The sequence below is a fragment of the Amphiura filiformis genome, chromosome 5, assembly GCF_039555335.1.
Source record: "Amphiura filiformis chromosome 5, Afil_fr2py, whole genome shotgun sequence".
In the NCBI taxonomy this organism is placed as follows: domain Eukaryota; kingdom Metazoa; phylum Echinodermata; class Ophiuroidea; order Amphilepidida; family Amphiuridae; genus Amphiura; species Amphiura filiformis.
The window spans coordinates 23,498,086-23,521,615 of record NC_092632.1 but is presented as its reverse complement, the minus strand read 5'-3'; the positions used below and the strand labels follow the sequence as shown (position 1 = coordinate 23,521,615).

The 23,530-nt window shown below is 39.5% G+C and overlaps 1 protein-coding gene across 1 annotated transcript in view; it reads right to left on the bottom strand.

Moving 5' to 3' along the window:
• Window positions 1–444: 444 nt before the first annotated feature.
• LOC140152820 (ubiquitin-conjugating enzyme E2 Q2-like) overlaps window positions 445–23,530 on the bottom strand; it is a 40,706-nt gene continuing 17,620 nt past the window's right edge. The window contains 10 exon segments of the mRNA XM_072175329.1: window positions 445–2,941; window positions 4,696–4,762; window positions 6,152–6,355; window positions 7,297–7,361; window positions 7,364–7,386; window positions 8,575–8,720; window positions 10,361–10,457; window positions 15,244–15,383; window positions 16,397–16,498; window positions 17,385–17,489. Of these exon segments, the coding sequence (XP_072031430.1) occupies window positions 2,910–2,941; window positions 4,696–4,762; window positions 6,152–6,355; window positions 7,297–7,361; window positions 7,364–7,386; window positions 8,575–8,720; window positions 10,361–10,457; window positions 15,244–15,383; window positions 16,397–16,498; window positions 17,385–17,489 (981 nt within the window). The 3' untranslated portion in view covers window positions 445–2,909.

Genomic DNA, 23,530 nt, shown 5'->3' with positions numbered 1-23,530 from the left:
TAAAGATTACGCCTACATTTGAAAATTTGAGACATGAACGTTTATAGTGTTGCTTGAACATTTGAAAACAAAAGAAGGGGCATACTTGTTTATCTCTGAATAATGAGATTAGACTAGGACAGTGAGAGTCCAGACTTTGTATACCCAAACAAATAATAGGTTATTCCAGTTGAAATCTATACACCCCCTATGAAATACATCATCTTAATCTTCTACACAGGGAGTGTGAATTTCAAATGGGGTTACGGGTAACTGTATTTAAAATCTACACCTCCTGTGTAGGAGAGGAAGATCATTTCTTTCATATGGACATATGGATTTCAACTGGTATTAGAGTTGTACATGATCCCATTACATATTCATTGCCTATTTAAAACTTTGGTTTCTTTTACAATTACCAATTTGTTCATGACCAAATGACACATTTTTTTGCTTCATTTATTCAAGAAATAAAACGCAATGACTTGACACCTCCGAACTATTTAGCATGGTTTTAATTCACAAAAATATTTACTGCTTACCTAAGTACATGGGGAAGTGCCTACTTTGCTGGCGATATATGCACATAGGCGACTCATCCAGGCTAAATTGCTGTTGAGGATTCAGTACATGTCAGAGGTTCCAACTCAAATAATATCAATCACATATACTTAAATTAATTTGCTGCTTAAAATTAATACATGTATCAAGGGTTCAATAAAGGGTTATCCCCATCAGCTCCCCTGCATTTACACACAACATTACCCAGGTGAGGTAATGGAGATAAGGCTTTGTTGCACCGAGTCCTCAACATGATGCATGCAACCCACAGGGGTGCGAGTGAGTGCTGAGCACATTAAAAAAGCTGTCAAATTTGGACAGCTCATACATTTGTATACTTTTACTGTAGAGAGCAACTCACCAATAAAGTATACAAAAAAAATGGAAATCAAATTAAAACACCCCTGAACCCAGGTGCCACTTAGGAACAATGAGTGCTCTAATAACAGGAATGTAACATTTTGAGCCTTGTCAATGAATTAAGAAAAGCATATCTGATGAATTCCTTGTTTCTATTTAGTGATGTTAAATACCACATCCTACTCTAAAATAACATTGCCCACTTTTATTTTGAGTTAAAAAGTACATATTTAAGAACGGTAACTTGCATTTAATCCTTTCATTTCCAACTTCATCTTGTTTCCTGACAAGTCTCTCTCATCAGGTTCATACAGAGAATGCAGAGACTAGAAAAGTTTAGTATCTACATTTGAGTTACAAAAGCACAAAAATAAAATTAACTCTCTTTTTTTTTCTTCTCTCTACTATTTAGGTGGCTCTTACATTTACACAACCAACAGTCAAGTTAAGAATTGAAGGTGATGACATCATGGCATGCTTTAAGTATTGCTGCAACTATTCAAGATTAGGCCATTTCTGAGGGTCTAGAATCTAGTGGTTATAAGTTTGGTGCTTGTACAGTTAAGGTTACACATGTACTGCATTTTGAGAAAAAAAATCAATAATAATTTACAAATCAATGAGACGACTATTCTGCACTTACACCGACCAAGTTTGTAAAATGGCCTCACAAAATTTCAAACAAGCCATTTATTTGGAACCAAAGTAAACCTTTATGAAAATAACCCTGACCTGTCCAAGTAGTCAGAGTAAAAATCATTTTTCTTCTACCAGTTCCGTTTACAGAATACTTAAGAAACAGTTGGAAGGCAGAAGGGATGAGTGCTACAATGACCTGCTACAATGGCCCACCAACATACTGGCATCTAGCACTCAGAAATGGCCTGCCCTCAAAACTGTAATACATAGGGTACTACAGTAGCTTTGATGTCAAAACTAACATCTAATAATGTTATATGAAAGCAATAAGAGCATTCAAAATCGATCACTTGATGATTGAATACCGCAAGACCAACACCATCAACATGGAAAATGGTTTTTCTCATTTGCCACTTGCAATGTGCACTATGCAACAACCATCTACTTGGGTTTCACAGACTTGACTGTTGAACCCATTCTTTAGTTAATAGTGATGAGAGGTGCATGTTTCATTGACTTTTTGTTTGTTTTGAAAACACAATGTTGTTCAACTGGAACGTTACTTAAAAACTACTATGTTTTACACACATTTGTAACTGCGTTATCAGATGACTTCTCAATCTTCAAACTTCACACATTTTTACAGTGTGTGTGAGTTAGTAGCATTGGTGAGGCAGCCGTACTTGATGTCCATCTACAACAAAGTCTTTTATGATGAATAGATAAAGAAAACAAGCTTCCTTCATTCCTTCCATCCATCTCTTGTGTTGTTCCCATGATGAAATATGCTTATGATACAATACACATTATAATGTTATATCATTATCATGTAGCAGTTAAAACACTATGGTAACAAAGATTTTGTCTACAACATCAGCAGTTTACATGAAAAACAAATGAAGAACTTTCCGATAATTGTGGATCCATTTGTTGGTTTGTTGTCGTCATAAACGACATATGCCATCAACACCTGGTTGATATTGAATAGCATCAAGCTAATTGTACCACATCACACACCTAGTCAAAAATAAAACTGTTTATGAATTGTCCTTTCCTGTAAAGCTTGCAACCCATGGAATGGAATAAGATTTTTTGGGGCAATAGCACCAAGCTTGATTTTGAAGTTGTACTCATGGCAACAAGAAAAAATAAACAAAGAGTGTGACACAGAACAATTAGGTTGAAACCAAGATGGTCGACAGACAACATCATCATCCCATGTTTAACACCAGTCATTACTCGCTGGAGAAATCCGTATTGTTATAAAACATATGGCACATACGCCACCACTGGATGGACTATGAGATGACTGTTTCAACTATATGTCTGTGCTGTCTTTTCTTGTTTTTGGTGGGGAGGGTAGATAAGTGCTAACCATCTTCCTTGGGTGGTGTGAACCATCCTGGATAAAATGAAAAAGACAAAATATATTTGTTATTATGTATCTTTTTTCATTATTATATTACTGTTGCTCTACAACTTGCAGCTGTCAATGCTGATATCAATTACACTCATAAGGTCATTAACAACAGCGTGAATGAAATGTCAGTCCATATCCATGTAAACTTTTCTTAATGTTTGAAAATGTGTTTGAATGTATGTGTATTTAGTAAAGTTGAGTACATTCATGTCACATTCAACCTTGAATATTATTCTGATACCATTATTTATATATGCTCTTTAAACAAGAACACAACAACCTATATGATTCTAGTAAGGCAAAAAAAAAATTGTTGTGTTGCCCTCAACCGTCCGACCCTAAATCCTGAAAAATCAGGGTCGCAAGTTTTTTTTGAATGATGAAAAAAAAAAAAAAAAAAAGAAGAAATCTGACCGTCGACCCAACTTTCCCATTTTCCCACTTGAGGGCAACACAACAATTGATCTTCAATCCACAACAGAGGCCCACAATTTCACGTGAGTCCCACTTACGACGAATATAACTAGGTCTATTCATCTCAGGTCCCACCTTACTAGGGACAAAACATAACCTTCCCAGAATGTGAGAAGGACTGAGATAATTGGGATAACAGTCCCATTAAGTCCCGGTCTGTCAATTAGTCTAGGATGTAAAACTGTTCTTCTACCCTTAAAGTCTGTCCTATATCACTTTTGCATTTTCCCCCCTGTCCACACACTTCTAATCTAAGCATTGTGATTTGCCACCGCCCATCTTCCATTGTTACGATGACTCGCTTAGTTTGAACAATTCCTTTTGTGTTGCTTCTATTCGTAGTATGTAACCCTGGATCAGGGCAGTCGCTAGCGGGGTGGGGGAAATACTACCCTGGCGATCCTTTAACAAATGAGAGAGAAAGACAGAGAGAGTGAGGGGAGTAAAAGAAAATGAGAGACAAAGGAGGGGTGAGAGAAAGTTGGAAATTTTGTGTGAAAAGTGGTATAAAAAAAAGAAACTTGAGAGTCTCCTGGTATTGAATGTTGTTTAAGTGGTGTACCGACCTAATACCAGGACAAAACAGACAAAAACTTCCTTTTTAACCACATTTTGGGCCATTTTAGGAATAAAATGACAATTTGTTACGCGCATTTGTCTCGGTAAAGCCATATTGACACTGAAAGCCTGACATCAAAAGTACAATTTTTATGGACTTATTTCCAATTCAGGATCTTTGTTTCATTTTTTCATCTCAAACCTCGACAAATATCAAAGATTTAACTCCCTCCTTTCTACATCGTGTTCAAGGCATATAAATGGTGAAATAGGAGAGATAGGGCAGGTCTCCTAATGCTGTATAAAACTAGTAAGCCAATGACTTTTCCCCTGGGACTCAATAGGGGGCTCAAAGCGAGCATCTGGACACCACCCATTTGATCACAACATTATTAATACCACAAATATTATTTCCCTACACTCCCTGAGAAAACTGTCCACCGACAGCCTACAGTGGAACGGGACAAACATAACAAATATAACCATGGGTGGGCGGGAAAACCTAGTCGTTCCAGACTAACAAAGATCACAATGTGAGTAGGAGTGAAAGGAAGAAAAGAAGAAAAAGTTGTGAGGGACAAGCAATCACAAGTTATTTCTAACCCAGTACGGGAGTGAAACTGGCAGATTTCATTGAGACCGGGACATTCTCAAATGACTTTTTGGGTCTCTAATCCACAAAAATAAAGTACAGATAAACTTACCATTCTTTTCATGGATTTGCACCAGTGATTTGAAAGACTGCTGTGCTCTGGCCAAACTGTACTGCCTCTGCAGATAAACAAGTAATAAAAAAACAAAATCAAGATACAAGTTTTCAAAGACACTATTTTTTAATGTCATTGCCATCATGATTTTCAGATCGGGCAATCATCTTCGGTGTGTTTGTGTGTGTAGGGGTGGGGATGGTGATGGTGTAAGGTGTGGGGATGTGAGAATGGGTAATTGCCATGTCAAATGAGGATGACTATCCAAGGCGTCTTTTCCACTTTTGGACTAGAAAGTTTAGAAACACTTAAAATGCATTTTACAGCTCAAATGCATTTAAATTCAGTACCCCCCCTTGATAAAGAACCAATTGCGTAATATTGTAATTGGAAAATGTCCATAGTACTTTGGCTATTATACTTTGTCCTACGCAATGTGTGTTTAACATATTGCATGGTTGATGCAAAAGCTTTTGTGAATTTACAGAATAATGTAATATATTACGAGTTTGACAGCGTATAACTAAAATTATTTTGCACCCTGATGTGGCAGTGACATCAACGCGATGAGGTGTTTCGCGCACACATCTATACTGCCTCTTTAAGCGTGTGCACACCAGCGCATTGAGCGATCACTAGCGATTTAAAGCTGATCCCAATGAAATGTACACAAACCTCATGGCCACATCGGGGTGAAAAATGGTTTACAGATATATCATTCGTAATTGTATAATCCAAACTACATCAATTGGATGTTTATGGGTTTTTTTCAAGTCATCTGGGAGTTAATTCCCATTGAATTATACATTATACATCAGCTGACAAGACTCGTCCAATGAAAATATGACCATGTGTACATTTCAAAAAAATACAACATGTCCTCAGCAATACCGTGTCATCCAAACAGTGTCATCCAGGATGGATTCCAGACAACAATACACTAGACCTGACTGAACTGGAAAAAAAAGTGATTCAATTGTGAAATGCTCATAGCATATTTGCCATAGAAGTAATGATGCAACGGGATTAATTACCATAGCAATATGTGAAAATAATTATTTAATGTATTGCCCTGCACTATAGGTATGCTGTAACTCTTAATTGCACCATTGATTATCAAAGAATAGGCATAAATACCTCTATCGTAATTCTATGTAAATTTCATAGTATGTAGAGTCCATGTACATTTCACTCGCACCTGTACGATTAGGATCTTTGACAAGAGCTGGGAAATTGTATTCAATCTCTGATTACACACATACACAGGCGATGAGTGCAACCAACCTAAGTTGTAGTGCAGGGCAATACATTCAAAAATTATTTTCACCTTTTGTTATGGTAATTAATCCTGTTACATCACTACTTCTAGGACAGTTGTCATTCAATTATTACCAATACTGTACCATTGCATATAGGGTCTATACTAAAACCGGATAACACGTACTTGACTTACTTTAGATGCACCAAACTGTATTCTGGCTTTGCCTTTGACTAGTGTGGCAGCAATCTGTAAGATGACGGCTTCTATGGTGTAGGCACTACTCCATCCCTGCTTAGTTAGCAGTTCCATGCAGATTGCACCACCACCCAATACATAGCCACCCGTTAGTACAGGGAACACAACACGCACAAAAGGAGGGTCAAATGGATAATTTTCCTGTGCAAAAACAAATTACGAATAATGCTAATAATTATTGTAACCCATCACTCAAGTCGGCAAGACTTATCATATGATATGCCTATCATTATTGGGCTAGCTGCTGTCGACATTTTGTTGTAATCTTATGAATATTCAATTCAAAATCCCTGAAAATGTGTTTTTTACCATTTTGAGCCCACACAATTTTGTGAAGGAATGCTGTTTCAGGCCAAGGGCCCAAATGGTTTTGCTTATTTCTGGCACTGATTGCATGTCATGGTTAAGTACATTATTTTCCCCTTCAAAATTGTTTTTAGCCATGTTTTAATAACCTATATTTTCAGAAGTGTCCTGGTGACTTTTAATACACCGTTGCTGTCATGGTAACCAGAACAGTATGCATAATCAGGTTTCTGAATTTTGTTTCATATGCTGTTTGATACTAGGGAATTACAGAATTAATTTATATACAAATTGTCAACATACACAACTTAAAATGATACAAGTGTCTTTTTTTCAGAATGTGAAGTCATTATTATGTGAACGCTGCACAAACATATTAGAGAGTTTCAATTTCCAAATGTATGTATCATCTATTAAAAATCCCATCACATAAGAGTGATTTTGAATAGATGCATGGGCGTATGATACGTACATTTGGAAATCGCAAGCTTTCTAATATATTTAAATACCTAGACAAAGGGTCACCATTTTTACTTGATGAGCTGGCTATAGAAATAAGCAAATTAACCACCATAATCTCCATCAATTTTACACAATGTAAAAACTCGGTGTGAAAGACACGATCAAGTGGGTAGCAATGTCTTGTTGTGCAAGAGATTGATGTTTTTTTGTAATTGCTGGTTCATCGGTTTCAAAAAACTGGAGGCATAATGACATGGGGCACTACCTTTGGAACAGTGTGACACAAAGGTCTGTTATGTCAGACAGAAACTTACTTTGAATGTCATATTGAGTAATAGGTGGTCTTTGCCTTCTTTTTCTTTAAGTTGTTGGAGGTCTGCGATAGAGGACTGTCATTATCCACTCTGTAAGGCAAAATATTAATACAAATTCATCATCTGAAATAAAGCATTAAGCTACTAGGTGCTCTGTTAATTGATGGACCATACTATAACAATATTTACTTTCTAAATTCTTAAAAAGGAAGAAAATCCAAATCATGGCACATCCATCAATGACGGCTTTCCAGGCACTTCATTCAGAAGTCAAAAGTTCAATGTTGTAGTCTTCTGCTATACCTATTTTATTTCTTTCAGCAGGTGGTTCATCTGTTTGATCCATGTCAGTTTAGTTGTTGTTTTTTACTGGTCTCTTTACTGACAACAAGATTATTTTAGTGCTTGTTTGGCTGGTGTTTCTTCAGGTACTCTCATTAGAGGTCCACACCACCTCAGTCTTCTTGTTTTGATTATTTCAAATGAAGTAATGTGCAAGACCAATAATGCCCATCCAGACAGCAGAAGTGACAACCATTGATAAAACCATTCTTAAGCAAAAGAAAATTCCATTTAATGGTCCTCTTAACTAAAATTCTCTTGGAAGACTTTCAACACACTGCAGGATCCCAAAACTACAATACAAGGGTCCCAACATATTTTGGAACTCAACCCCATTTCCTACCTTCAAATGGGTAGTATAAGTCCCCACATTTTGAGATTGTGAAATCAGCTCCTATATGTGACCTGTTCCCATCAAATGAGTGTAAAGTTGGTGGTCGACATTCCAATTGTTGAGTTCTTTGTTTGAAGAAACCTGTATAGTCCGTGGTATGCTGTACTATTACTATGTATTCAATTCTGTCCCCATTCACAAAGGACATACCACTGCCAATACAGGTGTTTCCAAGCAAAGAACATCAATTCAACAGTTGGAACATCTCAAAACTCCCAACTTGCGACTTAGCACTCATTACATGGGAGCAGGTTAAATATGTTAATATTGGAGACTTGTTCAGGTATTACCCTCATTTAAGCATACTCAGAATTGGCCTACATGTAGTATCAACACAGGGATTATACAGCTTATGGAATAAAGCTGTCTAATCCCTCAATGAAGACTTGACAATACATGTAGGCTAATTTTGTGTACATGTTTCCATGAAGGATAGACCTTAGATGGTAATCTCATGATATACTTCCGTCTTTATAAAATCAGCTCCCTGCCTGTAAAAGATGGCCCGCTTCTTTTACTAAAGCCTAGCTGTCTACACTTACGTATGCATTTTAATGTGCCAGTCATAAAGACTATCATTAACAAGATCCACTGTGTAAATTTTCTTCTTGAAACTGTCTGATCTGTAGATATCTCTGAGTTCCTTCATTAATCTATCTGTTGCTTGCACTGAACCTGATACTGAGCCCTGTAAGTAACAAACATCACAAAGTAATCATTAATATGTGACAAATAAGTTTAACCCTTTCCAGTTCTTCACATATAAGCTCACTAGATTTCCCCTTACTAGCATCCCAAGCATCTCATCTGCCATGGCACAGTTCTTGGAGGTCAATGGAATTGAGATCGTAATTGGCTCATAGTCCATCAACCAATAATTTTCCACACCCTTGAATTTCGTTTATTAATAATGCCAAAGTAAAAAGAAAGTTTGTCTCAAAGCTAAATTCTAATGTATTTATATTTAAATAATATTTACTTTTAAATAATATTTAAAATAATCATTATATTGCTGACACCACATGGTATGTGCAGATTCACAAAACTCTTTACCACTTGAATGCGTTTGCACTGATGTTGAATATTTATATGCATATATTGTATGCTTTAAGCCGCAATACATTGAGCCATAGACTACTGGTATGGGTGACAAGCTTTATATAAGACACAACAAAGACATTTCAGAAATCTTTTATTTTAGACAGCAAACCACAGTCTTCTTTCATGTTTTAACTGGTGACAAATGTTTTGCTTTTTGACAATTTAGACGTGACTAACGAACACAAATGTATTCATCCACGCAGGAGCTTTAGCCTTTGGGACAAAACTTTTCTTCAATGTGGCCTAATATCAATAGTAATAATACAAATCATAAATTTACATAGCCCTTCATAGTGAAGAGCATTGAAAAAGGCCTTAAAACACAATGTGATTTCATTGGCCAACAACATCCATGCGCTAGATTTAACAAGGTTCAGCACAAACAAGGATAATTAAGTCAGTCACCATATGTAAGCAATTCAATGTAGTAATTATGGCATTACTAACAAGTTCTTGTGGATTACAAGTGGCAAGTCAAATAATATACAAGTTAAATCAACAATATTCATAATGCACACATGTATTAAAGAACTTTTACATGCTTCTACATGTTCTAAGTAAGAAAAAATAACTAGTTTGTAGCCTCTCATTCTAAGTATTTTCATAGAAGTATGCATGCATCAGTATTAAACATTGGTTTAAACCCTGGAATTATGGAAACTTTTGGGCCTAATTACTGCTAAGTTGCTGATCTAAAAGTATACATCATTAAAATGGCAAACACTTGACAAAACCATCTGTAATGTCAAATTTGGTAAAAATGCTCAGTTTTGGTATGAAAAAATTCACCCTTTTTCTTAAATTAATTTTCAAAACTAGATATAAATGTCAAGGAACCTTTTTTTTATTTGACCAACTTCACCAAATTTGATTGAAATTTGGAGGAAAAGCATGCTTTTTTATGATTTTTATACAAAACTGAACATTTTCAACCATTTTTGTTGAATATATCTCACAGTTGTTAAGATCACAATTCACCAAAACAATTTGACATTTAAACAGAGGTGTTAAGCTATATTAAAAAATCCTTTGTCTCAAAGCTCTTCAGCTTCTGAGAACCTAATGTGGAATGCAATTTAAAATAAAACAAACGAAAAAAATCTTAATTTAAGCTGAAATACTTCTTGATTTTTTTTTTTTTTCAAAATGTCATCATACAAAAAAAATACATATTTATATATATTTTTCATTTCATGGCCCCATTCCAGCTTGTCGTTTGCTACTCACTTTAAGATATTCCCGTCTCTGATTATTCCGTAATCTTTCCAGTACTGCATAGTTTGCTGCATCTATATCCTTATCATCTTTGTTGGAATCTTGTTTGCTGTTGGCAACAGAAATAAATAAACAAATCATTTACAAATATGTAAACAATATGGACAATAACATATTTCAATATGTATTGCAATTGGCAAATAAGAAATTGTTGTGTTGTCCTCACTACGACGATATTATGTGATTTTTGTTTCTTTGTTTTTTTTATATTTTGATAACAGGAATTGTAAAATCTCACAGATTTCTTACTGCTTGCCAATTGTCAAACTCATGATAATACTAATTGGGTGAAGATGCATTATCATTTCTTCAGGGACATTAAACCTTCAGAGGAAAAAACACTGATTGATTGACCTCCCCTGCTTTTGTCCATTTAAAGGCAAAAAAATACAAAAAATAAAAATTGACCTTTAAAATGAAGTGAAATATCTGGCAATCTGATAGCCAATAAGGTATATCAGATAATAGCTATTCCAATTTGATATCTTGTGGATCTTAAGAAGTGGAAATTACAAATATTGATATCTGTAAGCATGTGTCCTAGATTAAGGTTAACATCTTAAAGGTGCTTGTTAAAATTGACGGCTTCAGCATGCCACTTTATTGCACCAAATGCAGAAAGCTAAATATTTCATAATCCCTGTGAAATTTTAGGCTTAGAATATGTTTCATTTAGGCGGTATGAACAAAAACAGTAGTTTGGTGGTTACCACCCTGGAAATTGTGTATCCGTACCATGGGTCACTATGATATAGTCTCGGTCCCAGCCGATTTGTGCTCCTTCGTCACTAAACAAACCGTCTGGCTACAACCTCATAGTACGTCTTTTCTGATTGGCCAATCATCGTCATAAGAAAATCTTTTGATTGAAAATTGCTGTCAATCATTGTCGGGCTTCAGTGCATGCAACGGTTGAGTGACAGCTATGCGGTTACATAAATCCACACAACGTACGCGAGTACGCGCTGTGAGTTGCTGACATGAAAGGGGATATCAGACGATTGGCGCCTCAGTGGCTGCTTAGCTAGCGTATATTTTGCGTTTGCGGTATCTACAAATAGTGATGGGCCTACAATGTTTAGTGTCACTTACACAAGTCACGTCCTATAGCCAATTGAAAACAGTTTTATTTGGAAATTCATTAACCAATCAGCGATCGTCATTTCGGGGTTGTCGCCAGACGGTTTGTTTTGTGACGAAGGAACACAAACCAGCTGGGACCGAGACAAACTATGATACACATTATAGCTTCTGAAATCCAAATTGATGGAGCAATTAAACTCAAAACTTAAAATTTATAGAATGTTTGTGATAGGTCCCAATGTGAGGTAGAAAACACAATGTGTTAAAATCGGACCAAAATCTGGTCACACACCTTTAATGTGTATCAGCTTATTACCATATGCTTACTAATTAATGCAAAATAAATTCTAACATTAATTTATACAACTTTTCATAACGATACAGGAATTCAACAACAAGAGTATGTAGTTAATATATTTCTGCACACATTGTTGTCTTTCTGTCCTTAAGTTACACACGCCAATAAACATACATACATGTATATGGGAAATGAGGGAAATTTAATTGAATTTCTTGTGGTTGCAATGGTTTCCAGATAATGTTCAATATTGGTCCAACTGATACCAAATCAGATTACTGCTTCACTGACAGTCATATTGCACAATAGCAAGCAAAATACAGTACATATATGGCATTTGAACAATCTACAAATTAATGCACACAGCAGGAAATTAAAAATTTGTAAAATCTTTGAATAGTGTATGGTGAGAAATGTCTGCCTTCAATCTGTCTTAAAATGTACCCATTTTAGTTCATTTCAAGGTGATGTAATATTATTCCAGAATCCAGATGATTTTCTACAGTGTACCATACATGAACTACAAGTTATTTTTCCCCAACCTTGGCAGATGCATATATGATGACAACCTCACAAACATACACAGACTTTACATAACCACATAGCCCTCAGACAATAATAAAGATAACTGTGCGATGAACCAGTTATCTGTGCTATATATACATCTCATCGTACAATGTCTATTACAAAGACAATAATAGAAGACACCCAGCTATAGGAGACACCTGTCTTAGGCAAGACTCTTTATTACTCCCTCTTGTACACATGTCTAGGCAGGTCAGTCACTCGGGGTTGCCAACAAAAATTTCAGCCCGAACTGTGGGACAAATAATCAAAAAGTTGCAGATTTTTCTCTTAAGCATTGGTTTCTATGGGACAGGAAATTAACAAAGTCACAGGAAACAATGCTGACAGGTCCCCCAATTATTTTAACAACCCACTGGTTTCTATGGGACAGAAAATTATCAGAAGTAGCGGGAAAATCTTCAAAGGTCACCCAATTGGGCTACAAATTGTGGGTTTTGGCAACATTGCAAGTCACTATGCTGTAGGCCTATGTAAGTGATTGACTGACTCATGTCATAAGCATGGTAAATAACAGTGTATTTTATTATTGGGTGGCTACACTACACTGACTTGAGGCAATGAATGCTTAATGTACTGTTGTTTTAGTTAAAAGTTAATCTGTGATTTTCTTAAATTTTGGGGCAAATGTGTCCAAATCTTTCAACAGTTTAACTGGGTTGAATCATTTTATTCCCTGTTGAGGATGTCTACTATTTTGCCTAATTTACACTAATATCACTCAGTATCCTATTCAAGTTTTAATATTTGATCAAATAATTTGCTATTAAAAAAAGAAAAGTTCTGGAATTCAAGTTCAAGCCTGTTTGATCAAGTTGAATTTCCTTTTTGCAAAAAAAAGAACAAATAAATGTGTATCCATAAACACAGACCTCTATTTGTTTGGGCCTACCTATTCATGAATAAAATAAAATGCAACCTTGGGATCAAAATCTAAGTCTGTATATTAGTATGACAATAATAATACTAAACATGTTATTGTGTACTACTTCCAATCAATCACATGGTATGTCCACAGGTAATGAGGAAACATAATTTAAAAGCCACAAATAACTCAAGTTAATTACTGCTTACAAAACCCAGATACAAAACATCAAAACAGACAAGATACAATGTACTCATGGCCACAAATAACATTGTGCTTCATACTTCCTGATAATACTCTCTTACAGGAAATATGATAGTAGCAAGACAATAGACAAGCATTGATTAATGTAAATTCACTAATTAATTCTGAATGACCCTAATGAAGACACAAAGGTGCAGTTTAAATATAAAAGCACTTTGAGACTCTCCTTCAATTCTAACTGACACACTACTTAGAGAATAAAGGTATTGTTTTTAGCCGCTGTCGTGCATCTATCGTCTCATATAACACAGGCGACATCATTATTTTATTTCGCCGAGTTGTTTTACGCCAAAAATAATGATGTCGCGTGTTATATGAGACGATAGATGCACGACAGCGGCTAAAAACAATACCTTTATTCTCAGTCTTAAACATTTCAATGAAAATAAATATATTAATTATAAGTGTACCAAATATTAATTAAATTAAATCCTACTTTTTACAAGTAATTACCTAGGGCTTAGAATCGATCAGTCCTGTTGTTGCTATGCACATTCCGATTGGTTCAAATAGCGCGTACAAGTATCGTGTTGACACGTATGCGCTAAGGTGTGTGATATCGTATCATATCACACGGGTAAGAACCAATAAGATTGCAAGAACATTCTCAAGTGTTTAAGGGGTACTACACCCTGGTCAATTTGTGCCTATTTTTACATTTTCTCAAAAATTATAGCGCATTGGTGACAGTAAGTAAGATATGTATATTATAGGGGCAAGGACTACAACTACTGCACTGAAAATTCAGCAACTCAAGGCAAGTAGTTATTGATTTATTGATCAAATATTGGTTTTCCCTCATTTTTGACTGTAACTCCAGAACTGTTGTCTGTGCTGAAATAAAATTTCCAGTGCAGTAGTTGTAGTCCTTGCCCCTATAATATACATATCTTACTTGTCACCAATGCGCTATAATTTTTGAGAAAAATGTAAAAATAGGCACAAAATTGACCAGGGGTGTAGTACCCCCTTAAGAATGTAGTTTATTTTTTATACAGGGGATCAAAATAGTAATGTCACAGTTAGACTGAAAGCACATACAAAACTCTATTTTAGTCTACAGATACATGTACATACTAAATGTATTGTCCAAATGGATTGCTTTCAAAATTAATAAATTTTCTGTTTCATTGCTGGATGTTGTTTTTCAGTTCATACTACACTTGGCATTCAACCCCTCACTGTTAACTGGAGCACATGAGGCACCAAGTGGACCTCAAGGTGGAGAATAGGATAAGATGGGACAGGAATATGTGAAGAGTTCCTATTTTAGACTGCAGGATGAAACCCAGGTAGAATCTTGTGAGGAGACAGTCATGGAAGATTGGATCTGCAACTATATCGACTCACACATGTACAGCAGTGTGTGGAATTGAAAGCAGGCAGAGGTGTCTAGAGGCCACTGCACACTTTTTTTCCTTAGTATAGTAGAAGCTACAATCTTGGTCAAAATTAATTGAAACATCCATGTTATTTTTGTTCCATTGTTTCTACTTCTGATGTATTTAGAATCACACAAGAATATACTCAATTGCTTCCCTTCTCCCAAATTTAATGAGACAACATTGATTGGAGAAGGGGGCACACGGGGAATTGTGATGACTGACTGACTGACTGGTAGTGACTACTAAGTGAGTTCCAACAATTTTGACCAAAATTGACCATGCTTGTTATCCACAGCTTGTCACCAATTACGGATGCAAGCTGCAAGTCATATGCCCTTTACATAATCTGACTCACCTTGGTTCTTCTTCCATAGCATAATGGTCCATACAATCATCCATATCATTTGCATCTTCGTCTTCATCTTCGTCATCATCTTCTTCGTCTTCATCGTCACTTAAACCTTCATCTGCGCTTCCCATGTTTTCTTCATTATCCTGTTGTAAAATACAATAATTATAGTTTCTTTCTCAAATAAAATATATCCTACTTTATTTCTCAAAGACACTGGAACCTCTTGTCAAATTTCTGAATACAAGTGGATAAATGTGATTAGAAATATTACGGTCCACACAATTAACCATTGTCATATCCCCCAACATTTTCAGATCAAGATCTTGCATCCAAGACAGCCTCAACCAAAAGTTCATGTAAAATTTCAGCATGAATACATAACAAACAATGGTCAAGGAAATGTGCAGGCATGAGAATACATTTCAATAAAAAAAAAGGAAAATTGTGAAGAAAAAAAGGAAAAAGTACGTAAAATATGGCAAAAATGCTCAAAACGGGCTAAAAAGAAACAAAAATGCGGAAATTTGGGCCAAAAAAGAAAGGAATTCCTTTTTAAAAAGGCCAATTCTCATGCCTGAATATGTCACATTAATTCCAATTGCTTTTGGTTATCTTCTAATCAAGCCAAGTAGCTGTTGCATTAATGTCATAGCTTATAAAAAGCATGCATAACATTTTGCATACATGTACATGTATTCAAATGAACACATGTTCAGTGAAATTTTTTTGTGCTGAGTTTGCTAGACCAATAAAGCAAAATGAGTCGGATGTCGGGAGCATATTGATTTTGAGAGATATAGCAAATTACAGTATTGAACTTCCTTTGTATTTAGCTGTTCTGAGAAACACTAAAATAGCCATATCTCTGGTGTTTTCAGCAAAATTTAGCGCTGAGAATGGCTCATGTAATGAAATTGAAAAACTGAATTTTGATTTTGATTGACATCCAACTCATTTAGCTTGATCGCATCACATATGCCATTAATGGACATGTCTAGTATTTCATCATGTACAACAGATTTATTAATACAGGTGCTTAACAGAAAAAAATTAATGATACGTTGTACGTGCCAGATATTACAAAAAATGTTTCATTTATATACGACATTTAAATTATCAAAAATCTTTTGACAGCAAATACACTTGCTTCACTTACCTCTTGTGGTAGTTGTTGATCTAAAATGGGCATTGTCTCTGGCTCTTTTACACCATGTAATTCACACAAATCTCGTACTAGATGCCTCAGCATTTTTAACAACTGATTCAAAGAGGAAAAGAAAATACATAACCCTCATAATGATATTCAAGTGCACTACAAATTGTGACTTTGATATTAGAACATACAGTGCCAGCATATATCACGTTTATTTTACAATAATAAATTCACCTTTTCAGAGCATTTTCATTTATCTTGTAAAAATAATTATTAAAATGGCATTTTGTGATCCACAGCCTCATTCCCCCCCCCCCCCACACTTTTTTCAAAAAGAGTTGAGATTTTTATACCACTGGAAACCTCTGGCTACATAATGTTTATGTATGTACCAAGAATTTCTTGCAGATTAATTTGTTTAGCAAAAATATCGCCACATTTGAATTACGTTCTGGTATACCAAAACAAAATTACAACTGTGGCCTACGGGCTGTGTAATACACATAATCATGCATAACTTGCAAATGCAAAATCGGAATCAACTGAAATTTTGAGAATAAGCTTTTTTCTTGGATATCTACTGAAAAAATGTCATAAAAAGAGGATGCTATATGATCACGAAATACTCCTTTAAGTATAGACTTTAAACCTTTATGACACTTGTTTATTAATAACCTGTGCGGTGTCAAAATATACTAATTAGAATATTACATAAATATATTATTGTTATTAATTAAATTTTGCATTGCTACTAATATTATTTTATTATTCTTCTATTTATCATTATTCATCATTGTAATTCTTTTGGTTTATTATCTATTTGCTATTGTCGTTGTATAAAGACGAACACTAATTAGCACAGAAACCATTTCATAATGGACATCACACACATTTACATGTAGTAATCCCAGCAGCAGCAAAATTGATTGATTTATAAAGAGTGTAATGATGTATAACACAATGAGTGATTACGTCTGTTTACAATACTTACGAGTTGACCGGATGCACTGATTTCTGAGAGCTGTTCTATAGCTGTAGATATAACTGGATCTTCTGACGTTGAAAACCATACTGGTGGAGATGACGGATAGGAATCCTATAGAGAACAAAGAAAAATAATCATGTCAACTCATCAGAAATTATTGCACTAATTTATCCAGAAAATGAATTATTAATAGCACTGGGTATAAGATGGTGGGCTAATTTGCAGCATAATTTATCAATCACTGATGGCTACCTTTCCCCTTTACTTGTAATAGGATTCTTATTCTCAAGTCAACATTGATGAAAATAGATGATGATGCAGGACTATTTCATGCCATATTTAATGTAAATATGCACAAGTGATGGGTAACTAACTGTGCTGCTTTCTATCCCAGTATTAACCTGTGCTGTGTAATACAGACGGTTATCAGACAGGTAATATCTCCGATCAAATGATGCAAATATTAATTAGGCTGTACACATGTAAAGAATATTTATAACTGGGTCATGTAACATGGAAGATGTAGTCTGTAAATGAGCAAAAATAGGTGTTCGAGCGGGCCGTTATCCTGTAACAAAAATGTATTGATATACATGTAGCATTATAATCAAAACCAAGCATTAACACTAGATGGTCAAACATACATATGTACATGGAGTTCAATTTAATTGAACCTGTCAATTTTTACAATAAATATTAAGCATGTTATGAATCATTTAATTTAAAACAGAGTTGCTCAATTAAACAGCAGAATGTTTCCATGATTTTATTAAGACCCCTCCCCATAGGGGACTACTGTATGGTGGGATATTTCAGTGGTATTAAATTTTCCAGATTTGACCAGTTCTGCAGTTTCTTGTACATGTATATTTTTACACTTTCAAAGAGCTACACATACATGTATGGGTCAAACATATTTTTGCAGGCTTTTCACTTTCCCAGTCCCACTATACAGGAGAATTTAATTACTATACCTCATAATTATGTATTAGGTAATCCAGACATCTTATTGGTTAATAACGCCAGAGTCCGAAAGTACGGTATTTTGACTACGTCCCCAGCGCACGCTGGGAAGTAGTAAAACTTCCGCACCCTACTACCACACGGTGTCTCGACCCCGTGCGTCGCAGTTCCTTCTGACGTAGCATTATGCTACACAACGGCAATTCTGCAGACGCGTTTATCGTGAAAATGGCGTCTGCTGCAGTTATTTTGCTGAGATTTCCGATGGATAATAACACGTGAATTTGACATTTTATGAAACAAAATAGTCCCAAACAAAAATGTTTGGTAGACTCATAACCGGTGCGATCTTACCTTTCCGATGTTGATTAAGATACTTTCTTCTTGCATCGATCCGAGATGCGGAAAAACCAATAGTCATTTTGTCCCACATAAATGAATAAATAACAAAAACCCCGATCCCCGAGTGGACTCACCCATTCGGTGACGTCACACTACGATAATCACCCTTATCCGACTTGGGCAGCCCCTACTCGCCAAACTTGTAGAGGCGGCGGGGTCGGGATAATCAACATCGGAAAGGTAAGATCGCACGGTTATGAGTCTACCAAACATTTTTGTTTGGGACTAGACTCAGTACACCGGTCGATCTTACCGTTCCGATGTTGATTAAGATACTTCTTGCATCAACATCTGAAAGATCGATCTAGCAAGTAACCGACGGATGGAGGTACAAGATTAGCCAGCATCTGATAAGGATCGGGAGAGTGGGTAGCATGGTAATCGCGAGGTCAAACTATTTCCCCCCCTCACGGCCGGAAACAGAAAGACTACGTGAACAGACAAAAACCCTGAACTGAAAGTTCAGTGGTTAAGAATAGAAACACTGGTTCTTACCATGTTGGAATTCTGATTGTCCGCAAAACACCTGATACCCAACCACCATATTATCTCCGCAGAATGGCCCTGGAGAACTTATCGCCTGGTCGTTGGTTTACGTTTTTGTAGTAAACCGTGGAAAGGACGACGGGTTCTTCCAAGACACAGCCTGACAAATCTCTTCTATGGGGACCCCCCTATGGTAGGCCCACGAAGATGAGATAGATCTGGTTGAGTGGGCCTTGGGGCGGCGTCTTTTGCCGCCCGAGTCCACCAACACCTGGACCAGCCACCGTGCCAGAGTCTGTTTAGCGGCTGGACCGTGCGGTTCTGCGTGAGTGATAAATAAGCGGTCATGAGCCCCTCTTAAGGTTTGTGTTCGGCCCAGGTAGTGCTGTAGCGCCCTCACCGGGCACCACAACCTGTCTTCGGCTATTGATGAACCCTGCCCAATACTGGGGAGGAAGAGGGCGAGTGTCGGAATGTACTTCGCTCATTTTTGCAAGGAAATCCGGCGAAGAAACAGCGTCGCCCGTTGTTAGTAAATCACGGAGGCTGACTTGAGACTGCGTGCAACTCTGAGCAGCGCCGTCCCGAAGCCAACGCCAGAAGAAAGGCCGCCTTAAGAGTGGCGTATTTAAGGGTCGCTTTTGACAGGGGCTCAAAAGGGGACCCTTAATATACTCCAAGACTGTGTTGAGGTCCCATGGAGGGACCACCTTCCTTTCGCGCGGCGCTCGTTGAACATACCGTCGAGAAGAAGACTTAGGGACCCATCTGAATTGATAGTCGACCCGTCTTGAATCCTCGATGAATCGAGAGAATGGCTGACTTATAGTTGGCTATCGTTGCCTGCTGAAGTCCTGACCTGAACTTTTCTGTCAGAAAATCTGCCACTAGAGGCACAGAGGCTCTAGTGGGAGATGTATTTCTCTCATCGCACCATGCGTAGTAGGGAGCCAAACGCTGACTATACGGACGGAGGGTAGACTCTCGACTACCCCCGGCGATGAGAGAAGCAGCTTCTGATGAAAAGCCTCCCTCCGCCGACGTTCCCTGATAAGGGCCATGCAGCTAACTGCAGGTGCTCTAGTGGTAGACTTGGTACCTCTCCTCCGGGCATCCGGAGGAGATTTGGTAACTCGGGGAGCACTCGCGGCTGTGCCGCTAGTAGATCCACCATCGGTCGAAACCACAGGTGTTTCGCCAGAACGGTGCTATCAGAATGCGTTGCAATCCTCCTCCCGATCTTGGTCACCACCCTTGCGAGTAGCGAGATCGGGGAAAGCGTAAGCAGTCATTCCTCCCCAGTCTCACGGACAGAGCGTCCACGGCGAATGCCTGTGGGTCTGCGACCCTCGAGCAGTACACCGGCAGCTGATGATTGCGATGAGATGCGAACAAATCTAGCGAGGGGTGGTACATCACCTCGAAGATCGTCTGGGCGACCTGCGGAGCAAGGGACCATTCTGTAGGTCCCGACACCTTTCCTCGTGACAGATCGTCGCGAGGATGTTGGTGACTCCGCTATGTGCATCGCTCTCAACGTAATCTGCCTGGCCTTGCACCACCCTATCAGGCGTAGTGCGTGCAGGCACAACCGTGGTGACCTGGTGCCCCCTTGTCTGTTGAGGTAGGCCACCACGGTTGTGTTGTCCGTTTGGACAACGATATGAGCTCCCACGATCACCTTCTCGCAATGCTGGAGAGTTCTCTCCACTGCCCACAGTTCGAGAAGGTTGATATGGAACTCCGTCTCCGTGGCCGACCATAGGCCGAGACTGAGTCCCGTGGATGGCCCCCCAGCCCAGTTTTGACGCGTCGGTCGTCACTACATGACGCACCGCTGATGCAGGGAACCTGACACCTTGAGTCAAATTGGGCTGATGGGTCCACCACCAGAGTTCCTCTCGCGCGATCTCCGACATCGGAACCGCGAGGATATTGGGTGACGACTGGGCCTGTAAAAGGCTAGAAGGTGTAGTTGTATAGGCCTCATGTGAAAGCGGCAGTGCAGTGCACGAGGTCTACCATACTGGCCATAAGGCCCAAAACCTTCATCCATGCCACAGCGGGTGCTCCCTCTGACTCGGCCAAGAGTCGGGCACACCTCGCCATGTTCGTCACCCTCTCGGGTGAGGGCGCCGCGATCCCCTCCTTGAGGTTGATCTGGGCCCCTAAGAATAGTGGTGTCTGCGTCGGGACCAAATTGGATTTCTTGATGTTGATCAGAAATCCCAGGTCCCGCACCGTCACGGACTACTAACTCCACGAGACACTGTGTCTCCAGTGGGGTGCGTCCGTAAATGAACCAATCGTCCAGGTAGCAACACATGTTGACTCCCCTGCGCTTCAGGTGCGCTGCCACCGCCCTGACCAGGAGTGTAAACACTCTGGGGAGGTGGACAAGCCGAATGGCAGGCATCGAAACTGGTAAGTTTGACCCTGTACCTTGAAGCGTAGAAACCTCTGATCTTGAGGTGCGATCGGAACATGCAGATATGCGTCCGAGAGATCTAGCGATGCCGCCCACATACCCTTGATGGGGCAGGCTAGCACCGAAGCGAGAGTCTCCATTCTGAACCTCTTGGGCCTGATGAACTCGTTCAGCGGCTTGAGGTTCAGAATGGGCCTCAGTCGCCGGTCTTCTTTGGAGCCAGAAAAACGTGCTCCAAAAACCCTTGGTGAAAGGGGGGTAGAACGGGACAATCGCTTGCTTCGTGAGAAGCTGAGTGATCTCTGACAGTAGTGCCCGACGCTGGGGGCCGTCTGGCGGCACTACCGTGGACCTCTGAATCGTGCAGGCGCACGAGGGTGGCTGGTAAATTCCAGCCTGTAACCCCCACTGACCACTGACAATACCCAGGCGCCCGGTGAGATGGCATGCCATCTCTGGGCGTAATGCACAGCGGCCGCCCACAGGGGAATCCTGTGGAAGTCAAACCTGCCGGCATGGACTGTCGACCGCCGTGCCCGCGGGGCCGATCTGGGTTGGCACCCTTGGAAGAACGGCTCTTCTGAGGGGGCTTGCCATACGGTCCGGCACTACTCTTGCGCTTCCCAGTCTTTTTGGGAGGTGCTGGAGTAGCCTCGGGCTCGGGTGTAGTCTGTGGTGCGCGTCCTGCTGAAGCCGGAGCTGGCGCTGAAGAACGCTTAGAAGACTTCTTCTTCTTGTGCTTCTTCTTCGCCTTACTGCCCTTCCCTTGGTCAGGGCAGCCTCCGACTTCTTCAGAGTGCTCTCATTGGTGGCCTTCTTTGCCCGGTCCTCAACCGTGGCGCTAAAAGGCCTGTCCAAAGAGTAGCCCCTGTCCCACCGAGTCTGACTTCTTCATTGCATCAGCAAAGTCGGAGCCGTAAGTTGACTGGAGGGTCAGACAGGGCTTCTCCCGGCGGCGAGATGACATCCTATGGGCTAGGCCCATAGAACTCTCGTTGAGGTTAGCTGTTAGCACCGCTAACAGATTAACCTCGCGGAAGAGTTCGACGCGTTGCCCGTGGTCGTTCGCTACCTTCCTACCGAGGTGCTCGGCAAGCGTGGTAGCGACACTAGAGACTCTGATAAGCGCGCGTGCTCGCTTATCGATGAGCTTTAGCTCCTCCTCCCACTGGGGGGAGAACGACCCGTGCGCCTTGGCCGCTAGCGGCAGGCGCTTGGCAACGTCTGGATCCATGTCAGGGACCCTGAGGTAGGTTTCGTAGTCCTCCTGCGAAACACGCAGTGGAAGCGTGCAAGCACGCTTGGCGGCGTCGAAGCTCCAGCGAGCCTGACAGCCCCACTGAAACCTACCCTTGAGGTCCGCCGGGAATGCAAGTGCGGCGACCCTTGTGTGGACGCAGCGCTAGCTGGGCATCCTACTGAAAAAGATGCCTGGTGGTCTCCTGAACGGACTCCTCCTGAGAAAGCCAGGCCCAAACCTTGGGCCACACGGCTCATCACCTCAGCGGTGTCCGCAGGCAGACCATTGCTAGCGAGTTCCTCACGGGAAGCGGGGAAGGATACCTGAAGCTAGCTGCACAGTCTCAACAGACTGTGAGTCGCTACTGGTTTCATCTTCCGACTCCTTTCCCTCGCCTTCAGACTCTGACTCACTCTCTGATGAGGAAGAGATCTGATGACGGGCATCTGAAGGTGGACAGGGAGGTGTCGCCACCGTGTGGCTAGCCAACTGAACACCAGCAGAAGAGGGAGTACTCCCGCTAGACCCCGAGATGCTAGCTATAGCACCCGGGTTCCGCACGCTCTCGCTGCTGTCGCCCTAGCCATAGCAGTGTGCGGCCTACCCTGAGCAGTGTCTTCCGATCGCTACAGC